The 26,008-nt window shown below is 51.9% G+C and overlaps 1 protein-coding gene across 5 annotated transcripts in view; it reads right to left on the reverse strand.

Moving 5' to 3' along the window:
• Window positions 1-138: 138 nt before the first annotated feature.
• Window positions 139-26,008, reverse strand: part of RALY (RALY heterogeneous nuclear ribonucleoprotein) — a 136,615-nt gene continuing 110,745 nt past the window's right edge. For 4 of the 5 annotated variants that reach the window (XM_074553840.1, XM_074553838.1, XM_074553839.1 and 1 more), the window contains 8 exons: window positions 22,807-23,071; window positions 18,701-18,773; window positions 10,506-10,553; window positions 9,396-9,553; window positions 7,387-7,500; window positions 5,534-5,679; window positions 1,974-2,022; window positions 139-1,747 (listed from right to left, as the gene is read on the reverse strand). In XM_074553840.1, the coding sequence (XP_074409941.1) occupies window positions 1,978-2,022; window positions 5,534-5,679; window positions 7,387-7,500; window positions 9,396-9,553; window positions 10,506-10,553; window positions 18,701-18,773; window positions 22,807-23,062 (840 nt within the window). In that variant the 5' untranslated portion in view covers window positions 23,063-23,071 and the 3' untranslated portion in view covers window positions 139-1,747; window positions 1,974-1,977. Of the gene's footprint in view, window positions 1,861-1,973; window positions 2,023-5,533; window positions 5,680-7,386; window positions 7,501-9,395; window positions 9,554-10,505; window positions 10,554-18,700; window positions 18,774-22,806; window positions 23,072-26,008 lie in introns of those variants that run through there. The other variant, XM_074553835.1, reaches the window with a different exon arrangement.

Genomic DNA, 26,008 nt, shown 5'->3' on the forward strand with positions numbered 1-26,008 from the left:
ACAGATGTTTTGCTCAGCCTAGTGGGATATACCTTGGGCAAGGGAAAGTAAATCCTGCAGGCAGAGCTGAGGCTTGGAAAGGGAAAAAAAGACAGAACAAGTGTGTGTGTATGGCAGAGAGAAGAGAGGAGAAGCAAATTAGATTTCTTTCTTTTATTATACAGGATTGTATGTACAAGGTCACCTCTCCCAAACAGCAGCAGCACAGTCAGTTCACAGCCAAACCTGCAGCTCATCTCTCCAGGCCTGGAGAACAGCTCAGGACAACTCAGTGCAGACCTTGCACAGGAACTGGGCCAGGGCAGGGCAAGCACGGGGCTCCCTCCAACCCCTCCTCAAGCAGCCCAAACTAAGAAATGCAAAGAAAACTTTGTGCTTCAAGAGCCATGCGTGCTCCAGGATGGCCCCAGGGGCAGGGCAGTGTCACCCCTGGAGCTGCTTCCCCTTCACCCTTCCAAGAGATGCTGTGGATGAGGTCGGAGCACTCAGGACCCCCCAGGTGTTGTGACTGGCCAGGGGGAAGGTGTGGACTCTGCTCTGGGTGCCAAGCACTGCTGTGTGTGGGGGATCTGGAGGGGAAGGGGCAGGCAGGACACACCAGGTGTGAGGGGTAAAGTGCTGTGTGAGGTTCAGCCCCCGGGAAAACGGGAGGAGCTCAGGAAGGACAAAGAGGAAAGAAAAACGGGAGCTCAGGAAGGACAAAGGAGGAGAGAATGGCTGAGGCCTCTGGGGTCCCAGGAGGAGCCCTCTGCTCCCAGCACGGGGCAGGGCACAGCAGCAGCTGGGAGCAGGGGAGGTGCTGCACAGGCACAGCCACAGTGCCCAGGGCATTCACTCCCTGACCCAGCCTCGGGCACGCTGTCACTATGGAGCTCAGGCAGGAGCAGAGGGGTCACAGCACGCTCCTGATGTGCCCTGACTGCAGCAGGAGGAGGTGTGGGCAGCCAGGGAGGGTCACTGGCTCCAGGCTGTAGGAGGTGGGTGCTCCACATCCCTTCCAGGAGCAGCTGGTCCAAGGAAAGGGTCTCATCCCCGCCCCTCACTCTGCAGAGGGTTGCTCAGCCCTGACACGGTGGAGAATGAGGACACCAAAGCACTCAGGGTGATGTTTGCTTGCTCTCTCCTGCTTGGGATCACTTGATTTCCTGCAGCTTCCTCTCCCCTTCCCTCCTCAAGCAGCTTCCCAGAGCACAGCAGCTGCCCCAGCAGCGACTCCTTTGCACCGGGAGGTGACTGTGGACACACAGCAGCTCATGGGGCACAGAGAGTGGCAGGAGGTGGCTGAGCTGGAGGACAGCTCTCACCACAGCCTCTGATCAACAGCACCTTCAGCACAAGAACACAAACTGTCCAGACTGAGACACTGCTCTTCCCTCAGTTAGGAAATGCTCTGGCTCTCACCTCACACAGGAAAATGTCTTTATTGGGCTGGGCTGAGCTGTCTCTGCCCTCCTGCAAGCAGCTCTACAACACTGCCTGGGGACACTCCTGCTCTCTGTGGTGGCTCTGGGCTGTGCAGAGCTCCTCTGCTGCCTGCAGAGCTCCAAATCCATGGCAGGGGTGGTGGGGATCTGCTGGGAGGATGAGTTTTCTTTGCCTTTGCTTTACAGATGGATGGAAGATGTCGGGCCATGTTTCTCCTTTGAATGCCAGGTAGAGATGACAGCAGCACTTCCATTCAGCTTGCCTTGCTCAACGTGCCAGGACAGGGTTCAGCCTCGTGCTTTCCTCACTCTGTTGCTCACAGCTGCAAGGAGAGAAGGGGGAGCTACAGCACTGTCCTTGAACCCCAGAGATTTGTCACTCAGGAAAGGGGGTGAAGGGCTGGCCAGTGGCCCAGCTGAGCAGCCAAGCTCCATGCTAGGAAAACACAGAGGATCAGTGGGAAAGAGCCTCTCCTGAAGCAGCAACCCCCCCAGGCCCAAGGGGCACAGAGGGAGAGCTCTGGCTCCATCAGCAGCACGGGGCTGTACCTGGTTACTGTAGCCTGGCATCCTCCACGTCTGTGTAATGGCTGTTCTCCTGCAGGGAAAAGGGAACCACAAACAGTGAATCACCCTGGGTCCCTCCTGCCCTGCCTGGGACACCTCCCATGTGGGCACCAGCTGGTCCCTGCTGTGGGACAGCAGTGCCAGCGTGCTCAGTGTGATGGACGAGCTACAGAACACACCTGGTATGGACATCTGGCAAAAACACCAACTTCCCCTGGCTCCTGATGCTGAAATGGCTCTGCCAAACAGACCTGGGGTGTGCAATCCCCTCCAGGGCTTGGAAGTAACAGAATCACAGAATCATTCAGATTGGAAAAGACTTCCAGGATCATCAAGTCCAACATTAACCCAGCACATCCATGTTCACTTCCCAGCTGTTCCAATGCCTGACCACCCTTTCAGTGAAGAAATTTCCCTGATCTCCAATCTAAACCTCCCCTGGCACAGTTTGAGGCCATTTCCTCTCACCGTGTTTCTGTTCCCTGGAACTGCCCAGTGCTGCCAAGGTGCCTCAGTCCATGAAGGCAAATCTGTGTCCTGATTCTGCTGCTGAGCACAGGAACTGGTCCCAGTTTGCAGCAGAACTCATCATCCAGAATGGTAACACTCATCCAGCACTCCAAAGGCAACAATAATGACCTTTATAATAATAATGGGGCTGAACTGCTCCCCAAGCAGGGCTTTGGAAAGCACAGCATGTGTTTGGACTGCCCTGATGGTCTTGGAAGTGTTTTCCAGCCTTTATGGTTCTCAGTGGAATTTGCTCCTGGAGCTGCTGAGCAGAGCAGCGGCACTGGGGAGTGAATGGGTGCTCACAGTGGTGTTTAACCTCCTGCACAGGGTGGGCATTTCAGGGATGGAAATGGATGCAGGAGCTCTCTGCAGGGACACAAGGGGCTAGAGGGCAAGGAAAGGGAACAGGCTCTCCCTGAGAGCCAGGGGAGGTGGCCTTGCTCAGGGTGCCTTGGGATGAATGGGCTGGGATCCTCCTCCTGTGGGGGAGGACCAGGGTGACACCCAGCTGTGACACCGTGGCAGGCACCCCCTGCACACCACTGGGGCACAGACCCCTGGGGAACCTGCACCCCTGGCACTGGGGAAGGGGCAGGGCTGGAGCAAGAAACAAAGGCTTTGGGACAGCATCCAGAGTAAGCTCTGCCCAGCTGAGCAGGGGAGGCTTTGTTCTGGTTCCTGATGGCCAAGAACACCTGGTCAGGGATGTGAAGGTGGAGAGAAGCCTTGGCTGCAGAGCCATGGGACTGTGAACCTGAGTACCCCAGAGAAGTGACCAACACCAACAGCAGGATCACACCCCTGAACCTGAGAGAGCAGATTTGGGGCTGTTCAGGGATCTGCCTGGTAAAATCCCATGTGAGATGTCTCTGGAGGCCAAGGACGCCAGGACATCCAGACCCCTCTGGTGTGAGACTTTCAGGGGGCACCCAGCACCAACCCCAAAAACTGTTTAGATGCAGACTGGGCAGATAAATGACCAAAACTGCAGGAAACCAGAAGAAAATCTGACTGCAAATCAATCACAGTGTGTTGTAAATACCTGAACACATCAGGAGTCCTTCAGCTTTCCCTCCAGAGCAGCTATCTATGAGCAGGGATCTCCCCTTGAGCAGGGCCATCCCCCAAGACACCCCTCAGCTGACACCAGGCATTGATGGGCTGGCAGGTGACATTTTTTGCACATGTAATACATTTAACACACAATAATCTTTGTATCCCCTACTAAGTGTAGTAAATAGTACTGATCACCAATCCAGCTGCACTTACTCTGAATTTTCCATACCCAAATTTATGGCTCAGAACTCAATAAACTCCCTCAGCTCTGAGTGACCTCTGGCTCTTCTCCTGCCACCCCCCTGCCCCTCAGAGCCAAAGGGATTTTAGGGACCCCATGTGGGTGCCATGTCCATGGTGACAGCCACACTGGGGTGTGGGATAAAGGAGTAACTCCAGGAACTGCTCAGTGCTGTGAGCTGTGCTGTGAGCTGCACACACTGCCCTGACCATCCACAGCACTCAGGAGCCTGTCTGAGGCTGGCAGTGGAACATTTCTGGTGTTGATGCCACATCAGGACCAGGGAGTTCCAGAAAATAGAGATGTGAGGTGAAACAGTCATCTTTTTCTTCTCCTCTTAATGAGGACCAGCTCTTCCCAAACCACTGCCAGCAGATGTCCCTCCAGTGTTTTCTTACCCCTGCAAAGGCAGAGGAGTGCACATTTTTTGTTGACAGGCTGTGTGATTCTTTATCATCATTAACATCAGCAAGTTTCCCTCTAATGCCTACCATCTGTTTGCCCTGATGTAATTCAAGCCTGGCCTTCCTTTTCCTGACACAGCTTGTGCCCTTCTTCTTCCCAGTGCCTGGAGTGACCTCTCCCCTCCAGCCCTGGAACAGCTCAAGGACCCTGTTGAGAGCCCTCACCCAGTTGGGCAGGAGAGCCCAACCCAGCTGGGAGTGTTTGGAGCTGGAGCAGTTTAAGGCTGTGGATGTGCAGTGTGAGCACCCAGGGATGGGGGGTGAGGAAGAGGAAGGCATGTTCAGCTCCATCCTCACTTCTGCTGCCACCAGTGCTGGGCTGGGGAGGGACTGGAGCTGTTCCTGGGGGCCACTCAGGGCAGGTCATGTCCTTCTACCCTGCTGCCCTCAGCCTGGATCTGGAGCTGATCCTGTTCTCAGCAGGGTTTGGTTTGGGATAAATGACAGTGCTGCCAGTGTTACCACAGTGCCTGTTCTGTACCCAAACACTGGGCTCCCATCCAGATGCATACATTTGTCTCTAGGCTCACCAGGAACACCCCTGTTTGGGGCAGGACTAGGAGCACGGGGCTGGGGTCAGACCTTGGCTTGTGCCATGGGACAAGTGCCTCTGAGAAGGACTTTGGACAAGGGCCTGGAGAGACAGGACAAGGGGAATGGCTTCATATTGCCAGGGCAGGGATGGATGGGATATTGGGAAGGAATTCCTCCCTGTGAGGGTGGGCAGGCCCTGGCACAGGTGCCCAGAGCAGCTGTGGCTGCCCCTGGCAGTGCCCAAGGCCAGGTTGGACAGGGCTTGGAGCAGCCTGGGACAGGGGAAGGTGTCCCTGCCATAGCAGGGGGTGGAATGAGAAGTGCTCTAAGGTTCCTTCCAATCCAAACCCTCCTGTTACTCTGTGAATGTCTGGTCAGCTGCAAGGGCACTGCAAATGCAGCTTATCTAACCCAGCCTGTCCTTGTGATGTGTTTAAATCCAGCTAAGAATCACTTGGGAGCAGAGTGAATTGGTTTAAACCACTCCTAGCTGTGAAATCAAGGATAAATGTCTGAATTTCAAGAGCCAACCATGTTTCTTCAGCACCTCCACATGTGTTTGCAAGGGCAGTGCTTCTGCAGGCTTGGAAGAACAACCTGGGACAACAATCAGATTTAAATACTGCAATTTCTTTGGAGGATGGAAAAACCACTTTTCCTGTGGATGTGGCAAGTTCCAATAAAGCTGTGTCCCCCTCCTTTGCTGCAGGGATGCAATGCCCAAGCTCCCTTACCAGTTCATCTTCACACTCCTCCCGTGCCAGCCCCTCCTCCTCGCCCTCGTCCCCGTTGAGCGGCTCCTCCGCGGTGGCCTCGGCCTCGGAGGCCGTGTCCTCCTGGGACACCTCGCTCTTGCTGCTCTCCACCTTCTTGCGGGCCTCTGTGGGGACAATGGCCCTGTCAGGGATGGGGAATGGGGACAGCCTGACCCTGGGCCAGGGATGGGGAATGGGGACAGACTGACCCTGGGCCAGGGATGGGGAATGGGGACAGACTGACCCTGGGTCAGGGATGGGGAATGGGGACAGCCTGACCCTGGGCCAGGGATGGGGAATGGGGACAGACTGACCCTGGGCCAGGGATGGGGAATGGGGACAGACTGACCCTGGGCCAGGGATGGCAACAAGGGCCACAGCCTGACCCCAAATCAGGGCTGGCAACTGGAGCCACAGACTGACACCGAGTCAGGGATGGGAACAGGGACACAGGCTGACCTCAGGCCAGAGAACCCCACATCCACTGGGATGGGGGGAAATAATAATGGTGGGAATGCTTCCTGCCATGGGGAGTTCTGCTGATTTTGAGGAGGAAGCCTGGGACACCATGGAGAGGGCAGAGAAGGTTCTAGATCCCCCAGCAGGATGGTGGGAGCCAGGAATAGGGATAGGGATAGAGACAAGGATAGGATAGGGGAAATAGGAATAGGGATAGGGATGGGGATAAGAATAGGATAGGGATTGGGATAGGGGTAGAAATATGGATGGGACAGTGATAGGAAAAGGGATAGGAAAGGGTAAGATAGGATATGGGTAGGACATGGGATAGAAGAGGATAAAATAGAAATAGGATAGGAAATGAATAGGAAAAATAGGGAAGGAAAAATAGGAAAGGAAATTTCAAGGAAATTTCAAGGAAAGGAAAGGAAAGTTCAAGGAAAGGAAAGGAAATTTCAAGGAAAGGAAAGGAAAGTTCAAGGAAAGGAAAGGAAATTTCAAGGAAAGGAAATTTCAAGGAAAGGAAATTTCAAGGAAAGGAAAGGAAATTTCAAGGAAATTTCAAGGAAAGGAAAGGAAATTTCAAGGAAAGGAAAGGAAATTTCAAGGAAAGGAAAGGAAAGGAAATTTCAAGGAAATTTCAAGGAAAGGAAAGGAAAGGAAATTTCAAGGAAAGGAAAGGAAATTTCAAGGAAAGGAAATTTCAGGGAAAGGAAATTTCAGGGAAAGGAAATTTCAAGGAAAGGAAAGGAAATTTCAAGGAAAGGAAATTTCAAGGAAAGGAAAGGAAATTTCAAGGAAAGGAAAGGAAATTTCAAGGAAATTTCAAGGAAAGGAAATTTCAAGGAAAGGAAATTTCAAGGAAATTTCAAGGAAAGGAAATTTCAAGGAAATTTCAAGGAAAGGAAATTTCAAGGAAATTTCAAGGAAAGGAAATTTCAAGGAAATTTCAAGGAAATTTCAAGGAAATTTCAAGGAAATTTCAAGGAAATTTCAAGGAAAGGAAAGGAAAGGAAAGGAAAGGAAAGGAAAGGAAAGGAAAGGAAAGGAAAGGAAAGGAAAGGAAAGGAAAGGAAAGGAAAGGAAAGGAAAGGAAAGGAAAGGAAAGGAAAGGAAAATTATAGCATATGAAGAGTAAAACAGAATAGTAGAACAAAAAAAGCAAACTAAAAAAATACAAGCTAAAAAAAAAAGGACACAAGAAAAAAAAATCTCATCATTTTAAACCCCAACTCTGCAATTTCAGGAATTTTGGTGTGTAATTTTGGCCTGTGATTCTACCCTGGAACCTGGGGGTTGACACTTCCCTGTCAGAGCCTGGAGGAATGCGTGATGCCCAAGGCCAGCCCCGAGGCATCCCCGCCCCCACTGACCTGCAGAGAGCTTCTGCTCCTCAGCAATCTGCTCCAGCCGGCCCAGGAGAGCGTCGATGTTGGATTTGATCTGTGTCAGCTCCGTTTTGATTGTCTGCAGCTCGCTGCTCTTCACTGGGGGGAGGAAGGAAGGACAGGAAGGCACTCAGCACCCTGCAGAGCAAGCCCACCCCACACCCTGCCCAGGGCAGCTCCCTCAGCAGGCAGGAAAATGAGGGAGAAGCCCAGGCTGGGAACTGGCAGGGAAGCTGCTCCCAAAAGAGCCTGGGGTGCTGTGTCCAAGCAGGCTGCAGAGCCTGACCCCAAGCTGTACCTGCACCACAGCTCCTCCAGAACTTTACACTAATGTTTACACTAAAATTTTTTGAAAGCAAATCAAATCATATCAAATTGGATCCTTTACCTTCCCCAAACACCCCTGGAACCCCAAGGAGAAGAGCTCCTGCATTCTGTGAAATTGGATTTTTATGTCAATTTTAAATACATGGGAAGAAATCAGTCTAAAACTTTAAAAACGTTTCTCTCTATCACCCTGTGAATAAGAATCAAACCTTTTGGTACAATTACACTTCTAGCAGCCTTTCTAAATCCAGTAATGCAGCTGCCATCAGGGATATTTTTAGTTTATAAAGCTTGAGCTTTCTAATGGCTGGAGTCGAATATATAAGCACTTGTACCCCACAATAAATTCAGATTCTTTGACCAGTGTGAAAAATGCATATTTTATGACTGGCTTTTTGCAAATACTAAAATTAATATTATATGTGTTATGTTAGAAAGTAATGCTGTAATAATTTTCTTAAGTCATGTGTTAAATATAATTTTACGTTATAACATAAGGTTAAAATAGAAACTATGCTATGTAGGATACTTTTTTCCCTAAAGAAAGGACTCTCACTGAGATAGCAGCCACAGGACACCTAAATCTTTCAGAGAAAAAGAATATATTGTTCTCTTATCAGAAGAAATGAACTTTTTCCTGCTTTGCTCAGCCCTGAAGACACCATCAGGATTAAGAGGAAGAAGTTGACACTGACCAGACAGAATCCTGTGTTTGAATGGAATTTATGCATCATGTGTGAGGTGTATGAATATGCAACAGGTTATTACTTTTAAGGGTTAATCCTCTGTTAACGTGGGTCCTTTTTCAGGCCTATTTTGCCCAGAAAAAGGTACTCGGACTGTCTGTAACTCTTTGTTTCTATTGTCTCATACTGTCCTAATCCTAATTGTCCAAAGTTTTTATAACTCTAATTACATTGCTATTTTTATAATCATTTTACTACTATTAAACTTTTAAAATTATAAAAACAGGCGACTGGCATTTTTCACAACCAGAACACTGAATCGCTGTCTCATCGCCTTCCCCAGGTGCACTTTGCAGCGGGGCTGCTGTTCCCAGCCACTCTGAGGTGTTTTTGGGAGCTTCCCATGAAACCTGAACCTTTTAGTGGCTGGAATAGAATATACAAGCAGCTTTACCCCACAATAAATTCAGATTCTTTGACCAGCACACTGAATCCCCATCTCACTGCTGACACTGCACCTTCCCCAGGAGCACCTCTGCAGCAGGGCTGCTGTTCCCAGCCATTCTGAGGTGGTTTTGGGATCTTCCCATGAAGCCTGAGCCTTTTAGTGGCCGGAATAGAATATGCAAGCAGCTTTACCCCACAATAAATTCGGATTCTTTGACCAGCCTGAATCCCCTCTCTCTCTGTCCATCTCTGGCACCGTGCCTTCCCCAGGTGCAGCCCCACAGCGGTGTTGCTGTTCTCAGCCGTTCTGAGGTGTTTTTGTTCCTCGTGAAGCCTGAGCCCTTTAGTGGCTGGAGTAGATTAAGTATTTAAGCAGTTATACCCCACAATAAATTCGGATTCTTTGACCAGCACACTGAATCCCCGTCTCATCGCCTTCCCCATGTGCACCCCCACAGCAGGTCCGCTGTTGCCAGCCGTTCTGAGGTGTTTTTGGAGCTCCCCGCGCTGTCCCCTGCCCTGGCCCACACTCACACTTGATCTTGGCCGAGCTGTTGGCGATGGCCGACCGGGCGAACAGCTTGACGGGCAGCGAGGCCTTGACGCGCCGCACCAGCGGGATGGAGACGCGCGGCCGCTTCACGGGCACCACCCGCGGCACCGGCGACACCCGGCCCCGGTACTCGAAAATCCTGAGGGGAAACCAGGGGAGGGGAGGCAGCTGGCGCCGGGGCAGCCCTGCCGAGCGGTGTCCCAGCCCTGCCGAGCGGTGCCCCGGCCCTGCCGAGCGGCCATCCTGGGGATTGGGGCCATGGGATGGCACCCCACAGGCTGGGCTGGACACCCTGACTCCAAATCCCTCCTGCCCCCAAATTCCTCATGCCCTCCAAATTCCTCCTGCCCCTAAATCCCTCCTTGCACCCAAATCCTCTCTCCCCCCAACCCCCCCCGCCCCCAAATCCCTTCAGCTCCCAAACCCCTCCTTACACCCAAAACCTCTCCTGTCCCTAAATCCCTCATTTCACCCAAACCCCCCCTGCCCCCAAACCCTTCCTGCATCCAAATCCCCCCTGCACCCAAATCCCTCCAGCCCCCTGAGAGGAATAGCAGATTTGTCTTTCCAAACAAGCTGTGGGTTTGTTGGTAGATAAAACCAGCACTGGGAGATAAAAGAAACAATGGGAAGGATTCCACTGATTGATGAATGGAAAAAGATATTTGCTTTTACAAATAAACTGCAGGTTTGCTGATAAATGAAATTGGATATTGAAAGATGAAAGAAACAATGGGGAAGGAAAACCCCTAAATTCCATAAGAATTGAAGATCAAAAGGGAGGGTGATATATGAGAGGGAAATCTTTGGTATGAGGTGTTTCAGTCTGAAACTCCCAAGTACCTCAGCCAATGGGGAAAGAGAGAAGGGAAATGTGGCTGGGAAATTGGGATAAAAAGGAGGCTGAGTCCTCCAAAAACTAGAGAGACCCCAGGGGAATGCCCCATGGCCTCTCCCTTTATTGGAATAAAATAAAAGGATTCCTCTGTCTCCTTTTTGGACATAAACCTCTGGTGTTTGTGGATTAATTTTCCTGACACCCCAAATCCCTCCTGCCCCCACCCCACAGAGCCCCTCGGGCTGGGTCTCACCTGTCGTAGAAGTCGTCTCTGTAATAGTCATAGTCGAAGTCGTAGCCACTGCAGAGACAGTCAGGGTTAATTAGTGCTGGGAACTCATTATTGCTGCTCCCTCACTGCCTGCTGGGCCATCGAGGATAAATAAATGCATGAGGGACCCTCCTGGCTGCAGGGAGGAAGACTGGGGGGCTGAAGGCAGAGGAGGGTGGTGTTGGCAGAGGGTGTTAACCTGCTTATCTCAAGGAGGAGCAAGAAGATGTGTGTGGAGAAAAGTCGGGACAAATTGGATATTTATGGGGATATTTATTGATTTAACCTCTCTCCCCCCAGGCAGACAATGCCCACGTCCTGTTTTCTTAAGCTTGAGATGCATTTTAACCCAACGCAGGAGCACTGTCCACTCCTGGACACCCAGTAACACTTTCCCCCTTGCTGCAGCTGCATTTTAACCCAAAGTAGGAGCATTCCCTACTCCCTGGTCACCAACACTTTCCCCCTTGCTGCAGCTGGTGTTTCACAAGGCAGCACAAATCAGGAGGTTTCACCCAACACACTGAGAGCAGCTGCCCCAGCTGAACCCTTCTCTGGTGTGCTAAGCTCATTAACACTCAATTAACACTCAATTAATGGCTAATTCAGATGTGGTGCTGGTGGTCTCCTCTCTGCTCTGCACAAACAGAATGCAGCCCTAAAAACCAAAGCCTGTCCTGCCTCTTGGAAGTGGCTGAAAAGAATGAGAGATGGATGGGGAGAGGGAAGGGCTGAGCAGAGGGACAGAGGGCCAGGGGACAGGGCAGGATGACCCTCAGGAGTGCAGTGAGAGTTTATCGGGGCTCCTGCATCTCTGACAATGGCAACAACAACGTGGCTGACTGGGCTGGCTGGTGGGACGTGTGGCTTGGACCAGGAATTCCAGGAGCTCTGTCCTGCCTGTTGTGGCATCGAGCTTATGGTTCTACACAGATATTTACTGTACGTATTATGTTGTATTGGTTAGTAGTGCTGTATTAACATTTTAATAGTATGGTAAATGTAGTTTTGTACTTAAAAGATAACTTTTGTAGTTAAAATAGGAACTATGTATGTGGGATTTTTTTTTAAGAAAGAAAAGAGGTACTTGCACCAGATGGCAGCCACAGAACACCTAAATGTTTCAGAGAAAAAGAATTTATTGCTCCATTATGAGAAGAACCGAACTTCTTCCCACCTTGCTCAGCCCTGAAGATGCCGTCAGGATTCAGAGGAAAAAGCTGACGCTGCCCAGACAGAATCCTGTGTTTGAATGGAATTTATGCATCATGTATGAGGAGTATGAATATGCAACAGGCTGTTGCTTTTAAGGGTTAATCCTCTGTTAACATGGGTCCTTTTTTGGGCTTATGCTGTCCAGAAAAAGGTACCCAGACTGTCCATAACTCTTTGTTTCTATTGTTTCATATTGTCTTAAATTCTAATTGTCCAAAATTTTTATTACTCTAATTACATTGCTATTTTTATAACTATTTTACTACTATTAAACTTTAAAAATTTTAACAAGTGATTGGTGTTTTTCACAGGCTGGTTTCTGAAAGATGATTTTTCTACCCTCCTTGGGTTCCCCAGATCCCTGTGGCAACATCTGGAGACCCAGCCTGTGCATAGAGGGGACCTGAGCATGGCTGGAGACACCAGAGCTGCTTTGGGGCCAGAGCTGGTGCCAGAATTAAGGACAAGGAGGTGGCACCTCCTGCTCTGGGGACTTCAGTGAGGAGATATTCCATAATGCCTTATCCCTGAGCAGCTGCTGCCTGTGCCATTCCATGGGATGGGCACTGCAGGGCCTCACTGCTGAGCAAGGAGACTGCTGGGGAGATGTGACTGCAGAGCTGTGATCACCACAGCCCTCCCAGATGCCACTGCATGGTGCAAAAGAACCTTTTTTGACAGATGAATTCCAGATTCTTTTCAGGCCCTCCCCTTCTGAGCCGAGTTGTAGCCAACATTCCTGCTGGGCTCAGAGGAGACAGGAACATCCCACAGCCTCTGTCCCAACCTCTGCCTCATCTGTGTTTGTTTATTCCCTCTCTGGATTGAAAGGGAAAGGCAATTCCTCCCAGGGCAGCTGTTGCTGGAATGAACCCAGCTGTTTGTGGGGCTGAGGGGATGGAGATCACAGAATGAGGCACTGCCATGGAGCTTTTCATGATGGGTAACTGGATTTTTGTTCTAACCCAAGGTGAAACCTGGAGATACAAAAACCCTCCAAGAAAATAGCTCCCCTCAGCCTGCCAATTCACTTTGATCACTGAGGATGTTTGACTCCAGGTCTGTTTGAATCCAATAAATACAAAATACCATCAAAAATAGGAAGCCATTTGAAAGGAAAATTGAAGTAGGATGCTTCTACGCTGTTACACTCTCCCTCTTCAATTTTTCCCCCTCCTTAGATGCAACTCAAATGAAATTGCTGTAATTTTGTAATATTTTCAATCCTGACAGGCTCTGGTGAAGTGCTTCTGGCTCTCTCCAGCACAGCCAGTGTTATCCCCAGTCCCAGGCAAGAGCCAGTGGGATTTGCCTGTGGCTCCAGGGCTCCCAGTGGGATGAAGCAGAGCCTTCATCCACAGCACAAACTCTCTCTGATACCTTGGGTTTTAATTTTTTCTGTTCTGTTTTGGTGTGCAGCTTTTAGCTTTATATTAACGTTACTGGGATCTTTTCATGGGGTGGTGGAGACAAAACAATCCTGTAGGAATGGGGATAAACTGATACCTTTGGTTTAAGTTTTTCTGTTCTGTTTTGGTGTGCAGCTTTTAGCTTGATATTAATGTTACTGGGATCGTTTCACAAACAATCCTATTCTAGCTGGAGACTCAAGGACAATCCCTTCAAACTTCAGGCCCAAAGCATCAACAATGTGAGAAGAGGAGGGTGGGCAAGCAAGCAAGGAGGATGAAACTTCATCATTTGAAGCTATTAATTGGGCAGTGAACTCCTGTATGCAAATGGACTAAAAATTATAAAAATGTGAGATCTCATGGCCAAGCTCTCTTTTGTTCCCATCTTGGAGCCATCCAGGTACTGCCAGGGTGTGGCCTTTGAAGGCACCTCAATAAATCTCCACTTTATTGCTCTGAACTCCATCCAGCCTCTGTTCCAGCTCCCGGAGGCATCACCTCCATGAGGAGCTGCTCCTGCTGGGCAGCTCTCTCTGGCTTGGAGACCATGAGGCAGCTTTGGAGCATTTGTTCATAAAGAATACAAAGCTTGGAGGTGTTGGGCAAAATTCGGAGACACCCAAATTCCTTTTTCCTGACCCCAATTTACACTCCTGGTCAGAGCCAGCTTCTCCTCCAAGCCTTTGCTCCCTGGCAGAGCTGTGGGATCAGCACAGGGGCAGCTCCATGGGGCTGTGGGGATGGAGAGGAGCTGCAGCCCCAGCACACAGCAGTGCCCTGCTGCTGCCAGCACTGCCCTGGGCACAGCCTGGCACCTGGGAACAAGGGACCAGCCCTGAGTGGGGTGGGCACCTCCATCACCAGCACTGATCCTGCCCTCAGGTGTTTGGGCACCTCTGCCCTGCTCCTGGGCTTGGCTCCAGCACCAATGGGATGAAGCTCAGCCTCAGATACCTGCAGATCCCACCTGGAGAAGGCTGGAGAAGAGCTGGAGAAGGACAGAGATGCCCAAGAGCCCAGGTGAAGCCTTTTCCCAGAGCAGTCAATCTGCTGGGTGAAATGCCAATGAGCCCCGTTGATGTTACTGCTCTGTGTTATTGCCCATTTCCATGGGATGTGGAGCAGAGCTGGCCATGCCTGTGTTCTCCTGGTGGGAATCACCCCTGGCACATCTGCAGGGCATCCCAGAGGGACTGAGGGGGGCACACCATGCCTGCACTGCAGGGCAGGGGCCCCAGAGCATCTCTGGGTGCAAAACCACCCCAAGGGTGAGGGCTTCTCCTGCCCTGGCCCTGGATCTTTAGGGGATTGGAGACATTTCCACTTTTTCAAAAGGAAATGGGGGCACAATTATCCCAGAGAGCTGGTCCTGACCTCCCAAAACACGAACCCAGCCTCTGCAGGGCTGCTTGGATCCCTGCTGACCGTGGGGCAGCCCTCAAGGAAGGCAGGGGCTGGAATGAGGGATTTGGGCAGCCTGTGGCTGTGTGACCCTGCTCTAACTCAGCAGTCACTCACAGCTTAACAGATGATGCAGGGAGGCAGGGCTGGATGGTTTTAGCAGCACCCCTGGAATCCCCTAGCAGTATCACTCAGGCTTTGAGCACAAGGCAGGTCTGCCAGGATGAATCCAGGACAAAAGCTGGTGAAAGGGAGAGCTTTTAGGGGTGATTGATCCTGAAAATTCCACTGCATGTAGGATAAACCATCCTGAGGCCGAGGGATCATTCCTCAGTTACCTGGCAGCTCTGTCTGTGTACAGGAATAGTTTTTGCTGTTTTTCAATCAGCTGGTGACATTGCACCCTTTCAGAATAAAGCAGGGACAACCAGAGTGAAAGGCTGGAGAGCAGGAAGGCTTCAAGAACACCCTGCTTCCACCTCCTGATTGAGAGGCATTGCCTCTGCTTTGCTGGCCTTTAGCAATCCAACATTCCACTGCCTCAGGTTCAAAATGCAGCTGTTGATAACTGAGGGGTGATTGTTTGCATGTGCTGCTTTTCCACCACATTTGTGGGGCCACTTCTGAGCCTGGACCTGAACAGCAAATGTGCATTTGAGCATCTGTGCTTTAATTCCTGCCTGGTATTGCTGATCATGAGTGCTATGGTGAGCTCAGCTCAGCTCCCACCCTTCTGTCATGGCATTACTGCAGTGGAAAGCTGCTTGGAAAATGTGGCACTGATCAAACACATCTTGTGGAGCTGTGTGAGATCCCTTCCTCCTGCACACAGTCAGGGCAGGGGGAAATAAAGAACGTGGGATGAACCCAAAGTGTTGGGGCTGCTCTAGGCTGGGACATCAGTGCTCACCTCCCGCTCTGCCCCGGGGCTGCTCTCAGCCCTGTCCAAGTGCATTTGGCACTGGGATGTCACTGCCCCAGCAGCAGGGCCTGGGAGGGGCGTTTGGGGAGGGGCTGACACCAGCTCTGGGTGTAGCAGGGGATGGATGCCAGGGCTCATGGGCTGTGACATCAGTCAGCAGTGCTTTGTCCCTGCCACCACTTCAGACACCCCTCCTGGGGCCACTGAGCTGCAGACAGACACCCAGCAGCTCTTGCTTGGGCTGTCCTCTCTGTCCTTGTGGCCATGGAGCAGCTTTAGCCCCAGCTCTGCAGGGCAGGGCAGGGATTTGTGCCTCCAAAAGCCCAGAGTGGCACTGGCAGAGCCAAATTCCCTTCCCAGCCAGCTGACAGCCCCTGGGTGGCATCTCTGGCACTGACCTGAACGTGGCCCCAAATGCCCCAGGAAATCCTGTCCAGACATTTGCCGTGCAGACAAAAAAAAAAAATGTTGTCAGAAGGGAGATTTGGAGATTTTGAGAGGCAGTGAGTGACTCCCTGGGGACACAGTGACAGCAGGGTCTGTGGGGATGGCCAGGGTGCCAGGCAGGAGCATCCAGGGACCTGCCCTGTGCAAAGGGATGCTCTGGGAGTGACAAAGGGAGGGAGCCCCAGAGATGGGGGAGAGCAGTGATGGCAGCAAGGCTCTGTAGGAAGTGAAGGTGCCTCGTGTGGAGACACCTGGGAAAACGGATGGCGGCACGAGCCTGGGTGGAGGTGGATGGGAGCCTACAACCCCCAAGGATTTCTGTTTAACACCTGGACACCCACCTAGGCTGGTGGATAGGTAAAAATGTCACAAATGCTGCTTCTTGTATGTTCAAAATGGAATTTTCCTTGCCTTGCCTTCCCCTCAACCCTCCCATGCAGACTTGGAATGAGGCAAAGCAAAAGCCAGCCTTTGGAAAAATCCTCTGCTCTGTTTAACACAGCACTTCTATAAATTACTGTGCTGTGATTTTTTGAAGTCTAACATTTAGCAAAATTGATGGTGGCTTGGGAAGCTGTAAGCACAGCTCGCTGCAAACCTGGGATCCCTGTTTTCCAGGAGATATCCTAAGTTCTGCCAGTCCAGATGGCAAAGTTTTAATCTGACAGCCAGTTTGGGATGAAATATTGCTGGGAACAGGAGCAGTGCAGTTCTCTGGCCCATATTTTAGCATTTCCATATTTGTGGGAGGGAGCAAACATCTCTCTCAGCAGTCTGAAGTCTGAAATATTGGTCATTGCAGAGGAAGGGATTAGTGCTGCAGGCAGGGCTGAGCAGTAAATGAAAAGCTCATTAGTGCAAGATGTATGGAAGGAGATGATGTGTGTGATGGCGCCAGCCCCACGTGAGCAGCCCACAGTGGAGCTGAACTGCAGGATTGGTGTCAGCTCTGCTCCCACCTCCCTCCCCTCAGCTGGAATCCCCTGGGAGCCCAGAGAGCCACGTTGTTGAAGATTGCAATGCAAGATGTTTTCCATTACCATCTGTATGGCAGATTATCTTTGTCAAGTAGGCAGTTTGCCTTATCTCTCTCTCTGAGTGACCACATTCACACCTCCCTTGGGAGGGGACATTGCTGATAACAGCTGTTGAATGTCCCTGCATGGCTGAACTACAGCATCCTATTGTGAAATGCTCCGCCCAGAGGGAGGAGCCAAGCATTCCAACCCAGATATAATCCAGAGGTTTTTGAGACACCAGCACGGCTTCTCCACGGGATTCCCCAGAGGAACAGCAGCTGCCTCTCCTTCCACTGGATCTTTAGAAGAAGAATACATCCTTCTCTACAGGATCCCTGCTCCAGCAGAACCAGCCCTGACACTGCAGGAGGGCTGAGCCACAATTCCAATGGGACTGCTGCCAACAGCCTGACCCACAGGGTGTCAGGTTGGGTTCTGACTCTGCCTGTGTTGTTCTAGTGTACTGCATTGTTTATTTAATAATTTTATTTTTTTCTTCCCTATTAAAGAATTGTAGTTTCCTGCTCCCATATTTTTTGCCTGAGAGCCCCTTAATTTAAAATTTATAGCAATTTGGAGGGGTGGGGAGGGTTTACATTCTCCATTTCAGGGGAGGCTCCTGCCTTCCTTAGCAGGCACCTGGCTTTCCAAACCAAGACAACATCTTAGGAGGGCCCAAAGGATGGGGAGAGAAATGTGCCTGAAAGCTGCCCAGGGGGAGCTTGGCTGAGAGGCTCCTGCAAGGAATCTGGGGATGCCCTGTGGGTGGTGGGAGGCTGCTGGGGCTCTGGGGGTCTGGCTGTGCCAGAGCTGCATTTTCCAACCAGGATTTACCATTCCACACCACACCAGTGCAGGACCACGCGGCTGAGTCTGAATCACAAGGTCCTCTTTGCCCCTCACACCTTTTTCTTCTTTTTCTGGAAAAATCTCCAGTTCTCTCATGATTTCCCCTTTTGCTACATCCACCTATAGCCCCAATACTGATTTTAGTCTTTTCCTCGCAACCTCACACCTTCCAACTCCTTACTCAGCCCCTTGGTCTCCTCACCATGAGACTGGCATCAAAATCATGACAATTTATACATAAAAGACATTTGAGGACCTTGTTATTTGGTTTTGGGCACTCCTGATAGACCTTTTAAGTTTCCCCTTCTGCAACCAGAAGCAAGAACTTAATGAGTTTCTCCTGCATTCCCGACTCCAGAGTCTGAAGCTTAAATGAAAATCTTCACCTCTTGTGGAAATGATGGTAAATTCTCTTGAGCTGAGGGCTCACTGGCATCTGTAACACACCCCATGTGCCACAGACCTCTCCATGTCCCACCTGCCCCTCCTGTTCCCTTGATCCCTGGGCTGTGCTCCTCAGAACAGGCTCCCTTGGGACTTCCTCCTTGGTTCACCTCCATTTGGCACCTCAAGGGCTTCCCACTTTCTTCCCTTCTCCTCTTTCCCCCCCACCCAGCACCTCTGTGCCCACTCCTGCTCCCTGGCTCCAGAGGTTGCTCCTCTTGCTCCCCCTCCTCTGCCCACCCTTCTCCAACCCCTGCACAGGTGGGGCCATGCCCAGCAGATCTCCCACACCACCACAGGCATTGTCCAGCCCCAGGGGCACTGACAGGGAAAGGAGCCCTGTGAGCAGTTCTGCGTGTGCAGCAATGCCCAGGCTGCTGGGGGCAGGCAGCAGGGAGCTCAGGGCAGGGGTTGGGGGTGCTGGAGGGCAAACCCCAGCCCAGACTCAACACTGTGGTGAACACCTACCTGTACAAGGCAGAGGCTGCTCTCTTCAGCCCTTTGGGTCTGTTGGGTTTGGGCTCCCCGGCCATGTTGATGTCTGCAAGGAAGGGACACGCAGCTGTGACATGGCACATCCCTGCCCATCTCCATCTGCACCCCCGGGGAGCTGGGGTGACGCACACAGCTCTGCCACAGAGAAATGAGCTCCCCCACCCACTGCCACCTGCCTCTGGCACAGCTGGGGTTCCACAGGAAGGTGAACAAACCCTGCATTTGGCAAACCTCCTCCTTTTCCTTCCCAGAGCCACTCACCATTCCCTGAGCAGTCAGCACCCTGCACATGGTCCTGTCCACACACACAGACCCAGGACAGCTTTCCTGGGAGAATTCCGGGTGGTAAGGCAACATCCAGACCTGCTGCAGGGTGCTGACTGCTGAGCATGCACCCCTGGATCCTCTGGGAATAACCAGGAATGCTGGGCACTGCCAGCTGGGCACTGCTGTGGGTCTGGCTCTGTTAAACTCTGCATGGTGCCCCTGCCTGAGCTGATCTTGGGGCAGCATCTTCTGCCAGGGGAGGGGAGAATGAGCTCCTCTGATCCCCTGAGGGATTGTCACTCCTTGGCCTTGGTGCCAAACGTGCTTCTGATGTGAGAATAAAGTGACACAGCCAATTCCATGGAGCTGCTGAGAGCCTGGCAATCCAACACTGGGTGTGGAGCCAGAACTCAGAGAGGTGAGTGATGGCAAATGCCCCAACTGCCTTCCCAATCAGCCCTAAACCCTGCTGGTTCTTCAGGTCCTGTGTGCATGAAGAGGTGCCAGACCCCTGGGCAGGTCAGATCTGAGCTGAGCAAGACAGGATTTCCTCATGTGGACCAGCACTGGCAAGTCCACTATGAAACCATGGCCCTCAGATATGGCAGGGATAAAGAGAAAGGAGAATTTATATTAAAAACCCTCATATTTTAAAAATCCAAGTAGTGGAAGGTGAGACACGGCAGGAATAAAGAAAAAGGAGAATTTATGTAAAAACCTCTTATATTTCAAAAATCCAAGTAGTGGAAGGTGAGGGAGTAAAAGAGCAGCTGCTGAGTCCATGGGGTTGGTAAGAAGCCTCTTCATCAGCTGGTGTGAGGCCACTGATCTCACAGGGGAGGAGCCACCCCTGTGTTTCTGGAAAAGGCTGCCTGGGTTCAGGAGATTCATCACAGCTGGGTCACCCACTGAAGGTGTTGGTCCTCAGGGGTGAGCCCTGACCTGCCCTGAGGGTCCTGATCCCTCCCAGAGAACGAGAGGCTGAGAGTGTCCCACCCATGGGCACATCCTGCAGCTCCATGAGACCAGTGCCCCACGGGAGCTTTGGGATGGACCAGAGAGGTGGTGGGAAAAAAAGGCCCCAGCATGGTTTGGGTTGGAAGAAATCTTCCCTGAAAGTCCATCCCATTCTATCCCACCCCTGCCATGGCAGGGACACCTTCCACCATCCCAGGGTGCTCCCAGCCCTGTCCAGCCTGGCCTTGGGCACTGCCAGGGATCCAGGGGCAGCCCCAGCTGCTCTGGGCACCCTGTGCCAGGGCCTCAGCACCCTCACAGGGAGGAATTCCTTCAATGATGCTTTCCTTTCTGCTACCTCCACCTCAAGGGGCATCCAACCAACTTTGAGCACATCAGGCCATTCAAAACTTTTGGTTTTTCATGTTTTATGAAGGGATTTTATGAGGAAATGTGGACAGCTGAGTCCACACCCCATCAAAATCCAGAGCCTACAAAGTGATCCAAAGGAACATCTTGCTGACTTGGGTATAACCTGGAAGATCCTCTGCAGGAGCACAGGGAGGCTGCAGCAGTGCTGCATGAGCTGAGCAGGAGGAGCACAGGCTGCACACACAGGACACAGCTCTGCAGGGCATGGACACACTCCCACTGCCCAGGCCTTGCTGTGCAACTCCTTGGTGCCTTTCAGGCTCTGTCAAGAGGGGCAGGCAGATCAAAGGCAGCTGAGTTGGCATCTTGTCCAGGACATGAACAGGACACCCAGCTATCACACACTCCTTCTGCCTTCTTCTGGAATTCCAGGCCTTTGGGACCAGCAGAGATCAGAGGTTTTCTGAGAGGAGGTTTTCTCCACAGCAAACCTTTCATCTCTCTCTTCAGCTAAGTGAGCAGGTACTCCCTGTCTCTTGGCCACATCTCCTCTGTCTGGAGCACCACAAGGAGCTCCTGGGCTCCCCCAGGCCCTCTCCATCCCATCTCAGGCTGCACATGTGGGCAACATCTGGGCTGGAAGCGTTCCTGGCAGGCTGAGCTCTGCCAGGTCTGCAGCTCCACTCTCTGGAGCCCGAGAGAAGTGAGCAGAAGTTTCTGGTATCTGGATAAACCTCAGAGGAAGCAGCATGGCCTCAGCACAAATTCCCACATCAGGCTGTGCCAGCAGCACGGTGGGAATGGGCTGCAAATTGCTTTCCTGGGTGCCCATTGCTGCAGCAGGCTTGGAAATCACCATTTTTCATTAAAAATCCTCTCTCCAGTTCCAGTTCTCAGCTTGGAGCTGGTGACACCTCAGAACAATCTGAAAAAGCAAAGCTGCAGCTGGGGGGATTTGCTTGTTGGTTCTCATGCCACAGCAGTGCAGACATGGGGGAAGTTCTCTCATTTAACATCTACTGGTCTGGAGATCTGCTCTCCTGACAGGCTGAGGGTGAGGCTGCTCCTGAAAGGAATCACTAAACCACAGAATGAGCTGGGTTGGGTTGGAAGGGTCCTTAAAGCCCATCTCAGTCCATCCCCTGCCATGGCAGGGACACCTTCCACTGTCCCAGGGTGCTCCCAGCCCTGTCCAGCCTGGCCTTGGGCACTGCCAGGGATCCAGGAGCAGCCACAGCTGCTCTGGGCACCCTATGCCAGTGCCTCAGCACCCTCACAGGGAACAATTCCTTCCCAATATCCCATCTAACCCTGTCCTCTGGCAGTGGGAGCCATTCCCCTTGTCCTGTCCATGTCTTTGATACCAGGCAATCTTTCCCTCCCTTGTTCTTCCCCAGCAGTTCCAGGACAAGGCCATGGGATGATCCAGAATTCTGCTTTTGCTGTCTGGCTCCTCCAATCACAGCCCAGAGCTGAGGTTTTGGGCCACAATGTCACACATGCCTTTGATCCCATCCCACAGGGAAGCTGGCAGCCTGGGGATGCTGTTGCAATGCTGTTCTCTAGCTCTGTACCTGGCCATGGATCCTGCTGACCCTACCTTGCCACTCTGGCCCTGCTGGGTTATCACTGGGTCAGCCCTGACCCTCTCTGCAGACCCACCATCCCAGTCTGACCAGGCTGGAGAACAGCATTCCAGCAGAATTCAATCCTCTCATCGTGTCAGCTGCTTGGAGAAAGAGCCCAACCACCAAAATACTATCTCCTTATTGGAATTATCCTGAGTTTCATTTCCAAAAATGGGGGAAAAGGCCACAGCACAGCCCATCCAGGGGGCTACTGGAGACAAAGGCCATAGGACAGCCACAGCACAGCCCACCCCACCCAGAGGGCTGCTAGGGAAAAAGGCCACAGGACAGCCAGCCCAGGGGGCTATGGGGAACATGGCCGCAGCACAGCCCTCCTGTTGGGCTACTGGGGAAAAAGGCTACAGCACAGCCACAGCACGGCCCTCCCAGCAGTTTACTGTGGGGAAAGGCCACAGCACAGCCCTTCTCGTGGGCTACTGGGGAAAAAGTAGCCACAGGACAACCTTCCCAGTAGGTTATTGGAGGAAAAGGCCACAGCACAGCCCACACAGTGGGCTACAGGGAAAAAGGCCACTGACCAGCCCACCCAGGGGGCTGCTAGGGGGAAAGGCCACAGGACACCTCACCCAGCAGGCTACTGGGGGACAAGGCCACAGGACAGCCAGCCTAGGGGGCTACTGGGGAAAATGGCCACAGGACAAACACAGCGGAGCCCACCCAGCAGGCTACTGGGGAAAAAGGCCACAGCATAGCCCAGCGCCCAGCCCAGCCCTCACAGGGGCTGCTGGAGATAAAGGCCAAGCCCAGCCCAGCCCAGCCTGGAGCTGCAGGCCGCAGCAGGCCAGGGCCCTCCTTCACTCCCTCCATCCCTCCCTCGCTCCATCCGTGACTCACCCAGGCTCTGGCCGGCCAGCACGCGGCCATTCTCGCCCAGCACGGCGGCGCGCGCGTGCCGCTCGTTGGAGTACTGCACAAAGGCGTAGCCCTTGTGCACGGAGCAGCCGACCACGCGGCCGTACTTGGAGAAGATGGTCTCCACATCCGACTTCTTCACCACCGCCGTGTTCAGGTTGCCGATGAACACCCGCGAGTTGATGGACTTGGGGTCATTCTTGTTGGTGATGTTGCTGGTCTGCACCTTCAAGGACATCTTGGATGCCTGCAAGGAGAGGTGGGGAGGAAGAAGGATGTGAGGAGGAATTCACAAAGAAAAGGGTGGGGGGAAAAGCTCTCAGTGGAGAAAGCAGCTCCTCAATTTCAGCTGGTCAGATCCCATCTCTAGGAGCCCCTGGGTGTTGGGCGACCACTGGCACAGTCAATCCTAAATTCAATCTATTTTCAATTCAATCTATTTTCAGTTCAATCTAAATTCTTGATTCTGGAAATCAATTGATCAGGCTGGCCCCTGGCTGGTTCTATGCAGGGCCAGGAGCCATTTTGGCTCCTCAGGGGATGGATGTTTGTGGGAAATGGATTTGTAGAAAATTCTTCAAACTTGACAGAAGAAGCTAAAGCTGATAGGCCAAGAAATGCTTATAGTGTATTGTAATTAAGAAATTTATTATAAAGACATAAATTATAACAAGCAAGGAGCTGAACTTCAATGATGCTTGTGGGTCCCTTCCAACTCAGGGTGTTCTGTGATTCTAAAGTTGCTTTTAGGGGAGAAACCAAGATTTAAATCCATTTCACATCTAAGTGAAAGCTTTAATGCTGTCATACCAAAGTTTTTACCTGTCTATGCTAAACCACAATTCAAAGAACTCTTTGTGAAGCAGTTTGCATCCAGCACCTTAGTTCATGCCCACTTTTCCAGGCTTTCCTCTGCCAACACTGCCCAGCCCTCACCATGCACAGGGATGGGTTTGTCCCTGTGAGGCCACACTCACACCTGAAGGGGACTTGGGATTCCTGGATATAAACAAAGTGATGTAAGCAGTGATCAGCCCACGTGCTCCTGCTGGCACCTGCACTGCATTCCTGCATGCCAGGCTTTGGGCTGGACTTTGTGCAAACAGGAGGTGTCACTGTTAGCCTGGAAATCACCATCACAGCAGCTGGGAGCCTCTCCAACCCCTTCCCGTGGCTGCCAGGCAGGACAGGATCCTCCTTGGGATCCTTGGACATGTTCTGTTCTTCTTCTCCTTCTTCTTAGCCTCCATCTTCTGCTGTGATGGTGGCACTTCTGGATTGGTTCAGAGGAGAGACAGACTGTCTAACATAGGTGATAGGAACTGGAAAATTATTGTAAATAAAGTACAGCCAGTTTTTAGTATAAAAAGATAACACCGCCCTGAGGGTGGTCAGTGTGCCTTAACCCAACCTGCTAGACAGATCTCAGCAGGACAGACAGACAATGTATTAGATAAGAGCAAATAAACAACCTTGAGAACAGAGCCAAGGAATCCCATCTTCTTCTTTGGCTGGGAAAAAGAGACTTTCTAACACCTTGGGGTCATCTCAGAGACCTTGTCACCCTTGAATTCCAGTGGCCCTGGGGCCACCTTGGGACACAGGGGGGGCAGAGCCCACCAACTTCTTGCTCTGCTGTGTCCACTGGGAGAATTAAAAATGAAATAAAGGCTCAGCTGGGAGCCAGAGCCACAGTGATCTGTGAGCCAAAAAACAGCAGCTCCTCTCTTCACTGCTGCAGTGCATTTTGTGTTATGGAACAGGAAAGAAACTTCAGAGTGTGACAGGGAAGCGGTACAATAAATCAGAACATCCCAGATTGTGGGGTTATTTAACAATCACAGGTCTGTGCAGGGATGTGCCTGGGCTGATGGGAGGTGGGACAGGGCCACCAGATGGCCAGGGCAGGGTCAGGCAGGGTGATGGCCACGCTGCTGGCAGGGCTGGGCAGGGGGACCTGGTGGCTCTGCAGATGGAGCTCTCCAGGACCACTGCCCACGCAGGCAGCAGGGACAAGGCAAGGCCAAGGCTGGAGAATGCTCAGAGGGTTTGGGCCCCATCACTGGTGTCTCACAACCCCCTGGGCCCTGCAGCCTGTGCATGGTGCTGTGCTGCTGCCACACACGAGCCAGGCAGCCCCTGCAGAAATCAGCCTCCCTTTCTGCTCTGTCCCAACTCAGTCCCAATCACCCCTGGGATTTCTTCTTTAACACAGCACCCACTTGGCACCACTTACTGGCCTCCTTCCTCTAACAACTGCAAAAGGGCATTTGAACCATGGCTGTTAATATTTCATACTCTGTCCCTGCATTCCAGCAGGGAATGTGTGTCCAGGTGGGATCCAGCAGAGCCATCAGCTGGGGGGCAGTGACCTCTCCATCCAGCCTGGAACACCCAGCAGGGCTCGGGTCAGAGCAGATGTGTTTGTTTCTGTGGGTCAGAAACACCCACACAGCACACACACATGTTCCTGGGAATTCCAGGACATCCCAGTAACCACTGCTGCCATCAGCAGGGGCATTTCCACAGCTCTGAGTTCACCCTTCATCCCCCATCCCACAAATGCCACAAGATCAGCTAGAAATGGAAAAAAGACAAAAGGCAACAAGGAATAATACTTGGACATGAATTATCAAAGGTGTAAAGGGGTTCTTCACCTCCAGCACCCCAGACAACATCCAGGACAGAGTATCAGGATTATCCCTGTTTTCTGCAAGGGAAACTGAGCTCCAGACAGGAGAGATCTGGGGTGGAAGGGGCTGTGCCCCCAGCCTCACCAAAACCACCAGAGATATTGCAGTGGCACTCCCAAAGACACTTAAGGATGAGATTGCCAGGAGCCAGCCTGCCTTCCTTCCTTCCTTCCTTCCTTCCTTCCTTCCTTCCTTCCTTCCTTCCTTCCTTCCATCCATCCATCCATCCATCCATCCATCCATCCATCCATCACAGAATCACTTGAGGTGAGGTAGAAGGGACCATAAAGCCCATCCAGTGCCACCCTTGCCATGTCAGGGACACCTTCCACTGTCCCAGGGTGCTCCAAGCCCTGTCCAGCCTGGCCTTGGGCACTTCCAGGAATCCAGGGGCAGTCACAGCTGCTCTGGGCACCCTCACAGGGGACAATTTATTCCAAATATCCAATCTAAACCTACTCCATTCCCTCTCCTTGCTTGCTGCCCTCCCT

The sequence above is a fragment of the Zonotrichia albicollis genome, chromosome 17, assembly GCF_047830755.1.
Source record: "Zonotrichia albicollis isolate bZonAlb1 chromosome 17, bZonAlb1.hap1, whole genome shotgun sequence".
In the NCBI taxonomy this organism is placed as follows: Eukaryota; Metazoa; Chordata; class Aves; order Passeriformes; family Passerellidae; genus Zonotrichia; species Zonotrichia albicollis.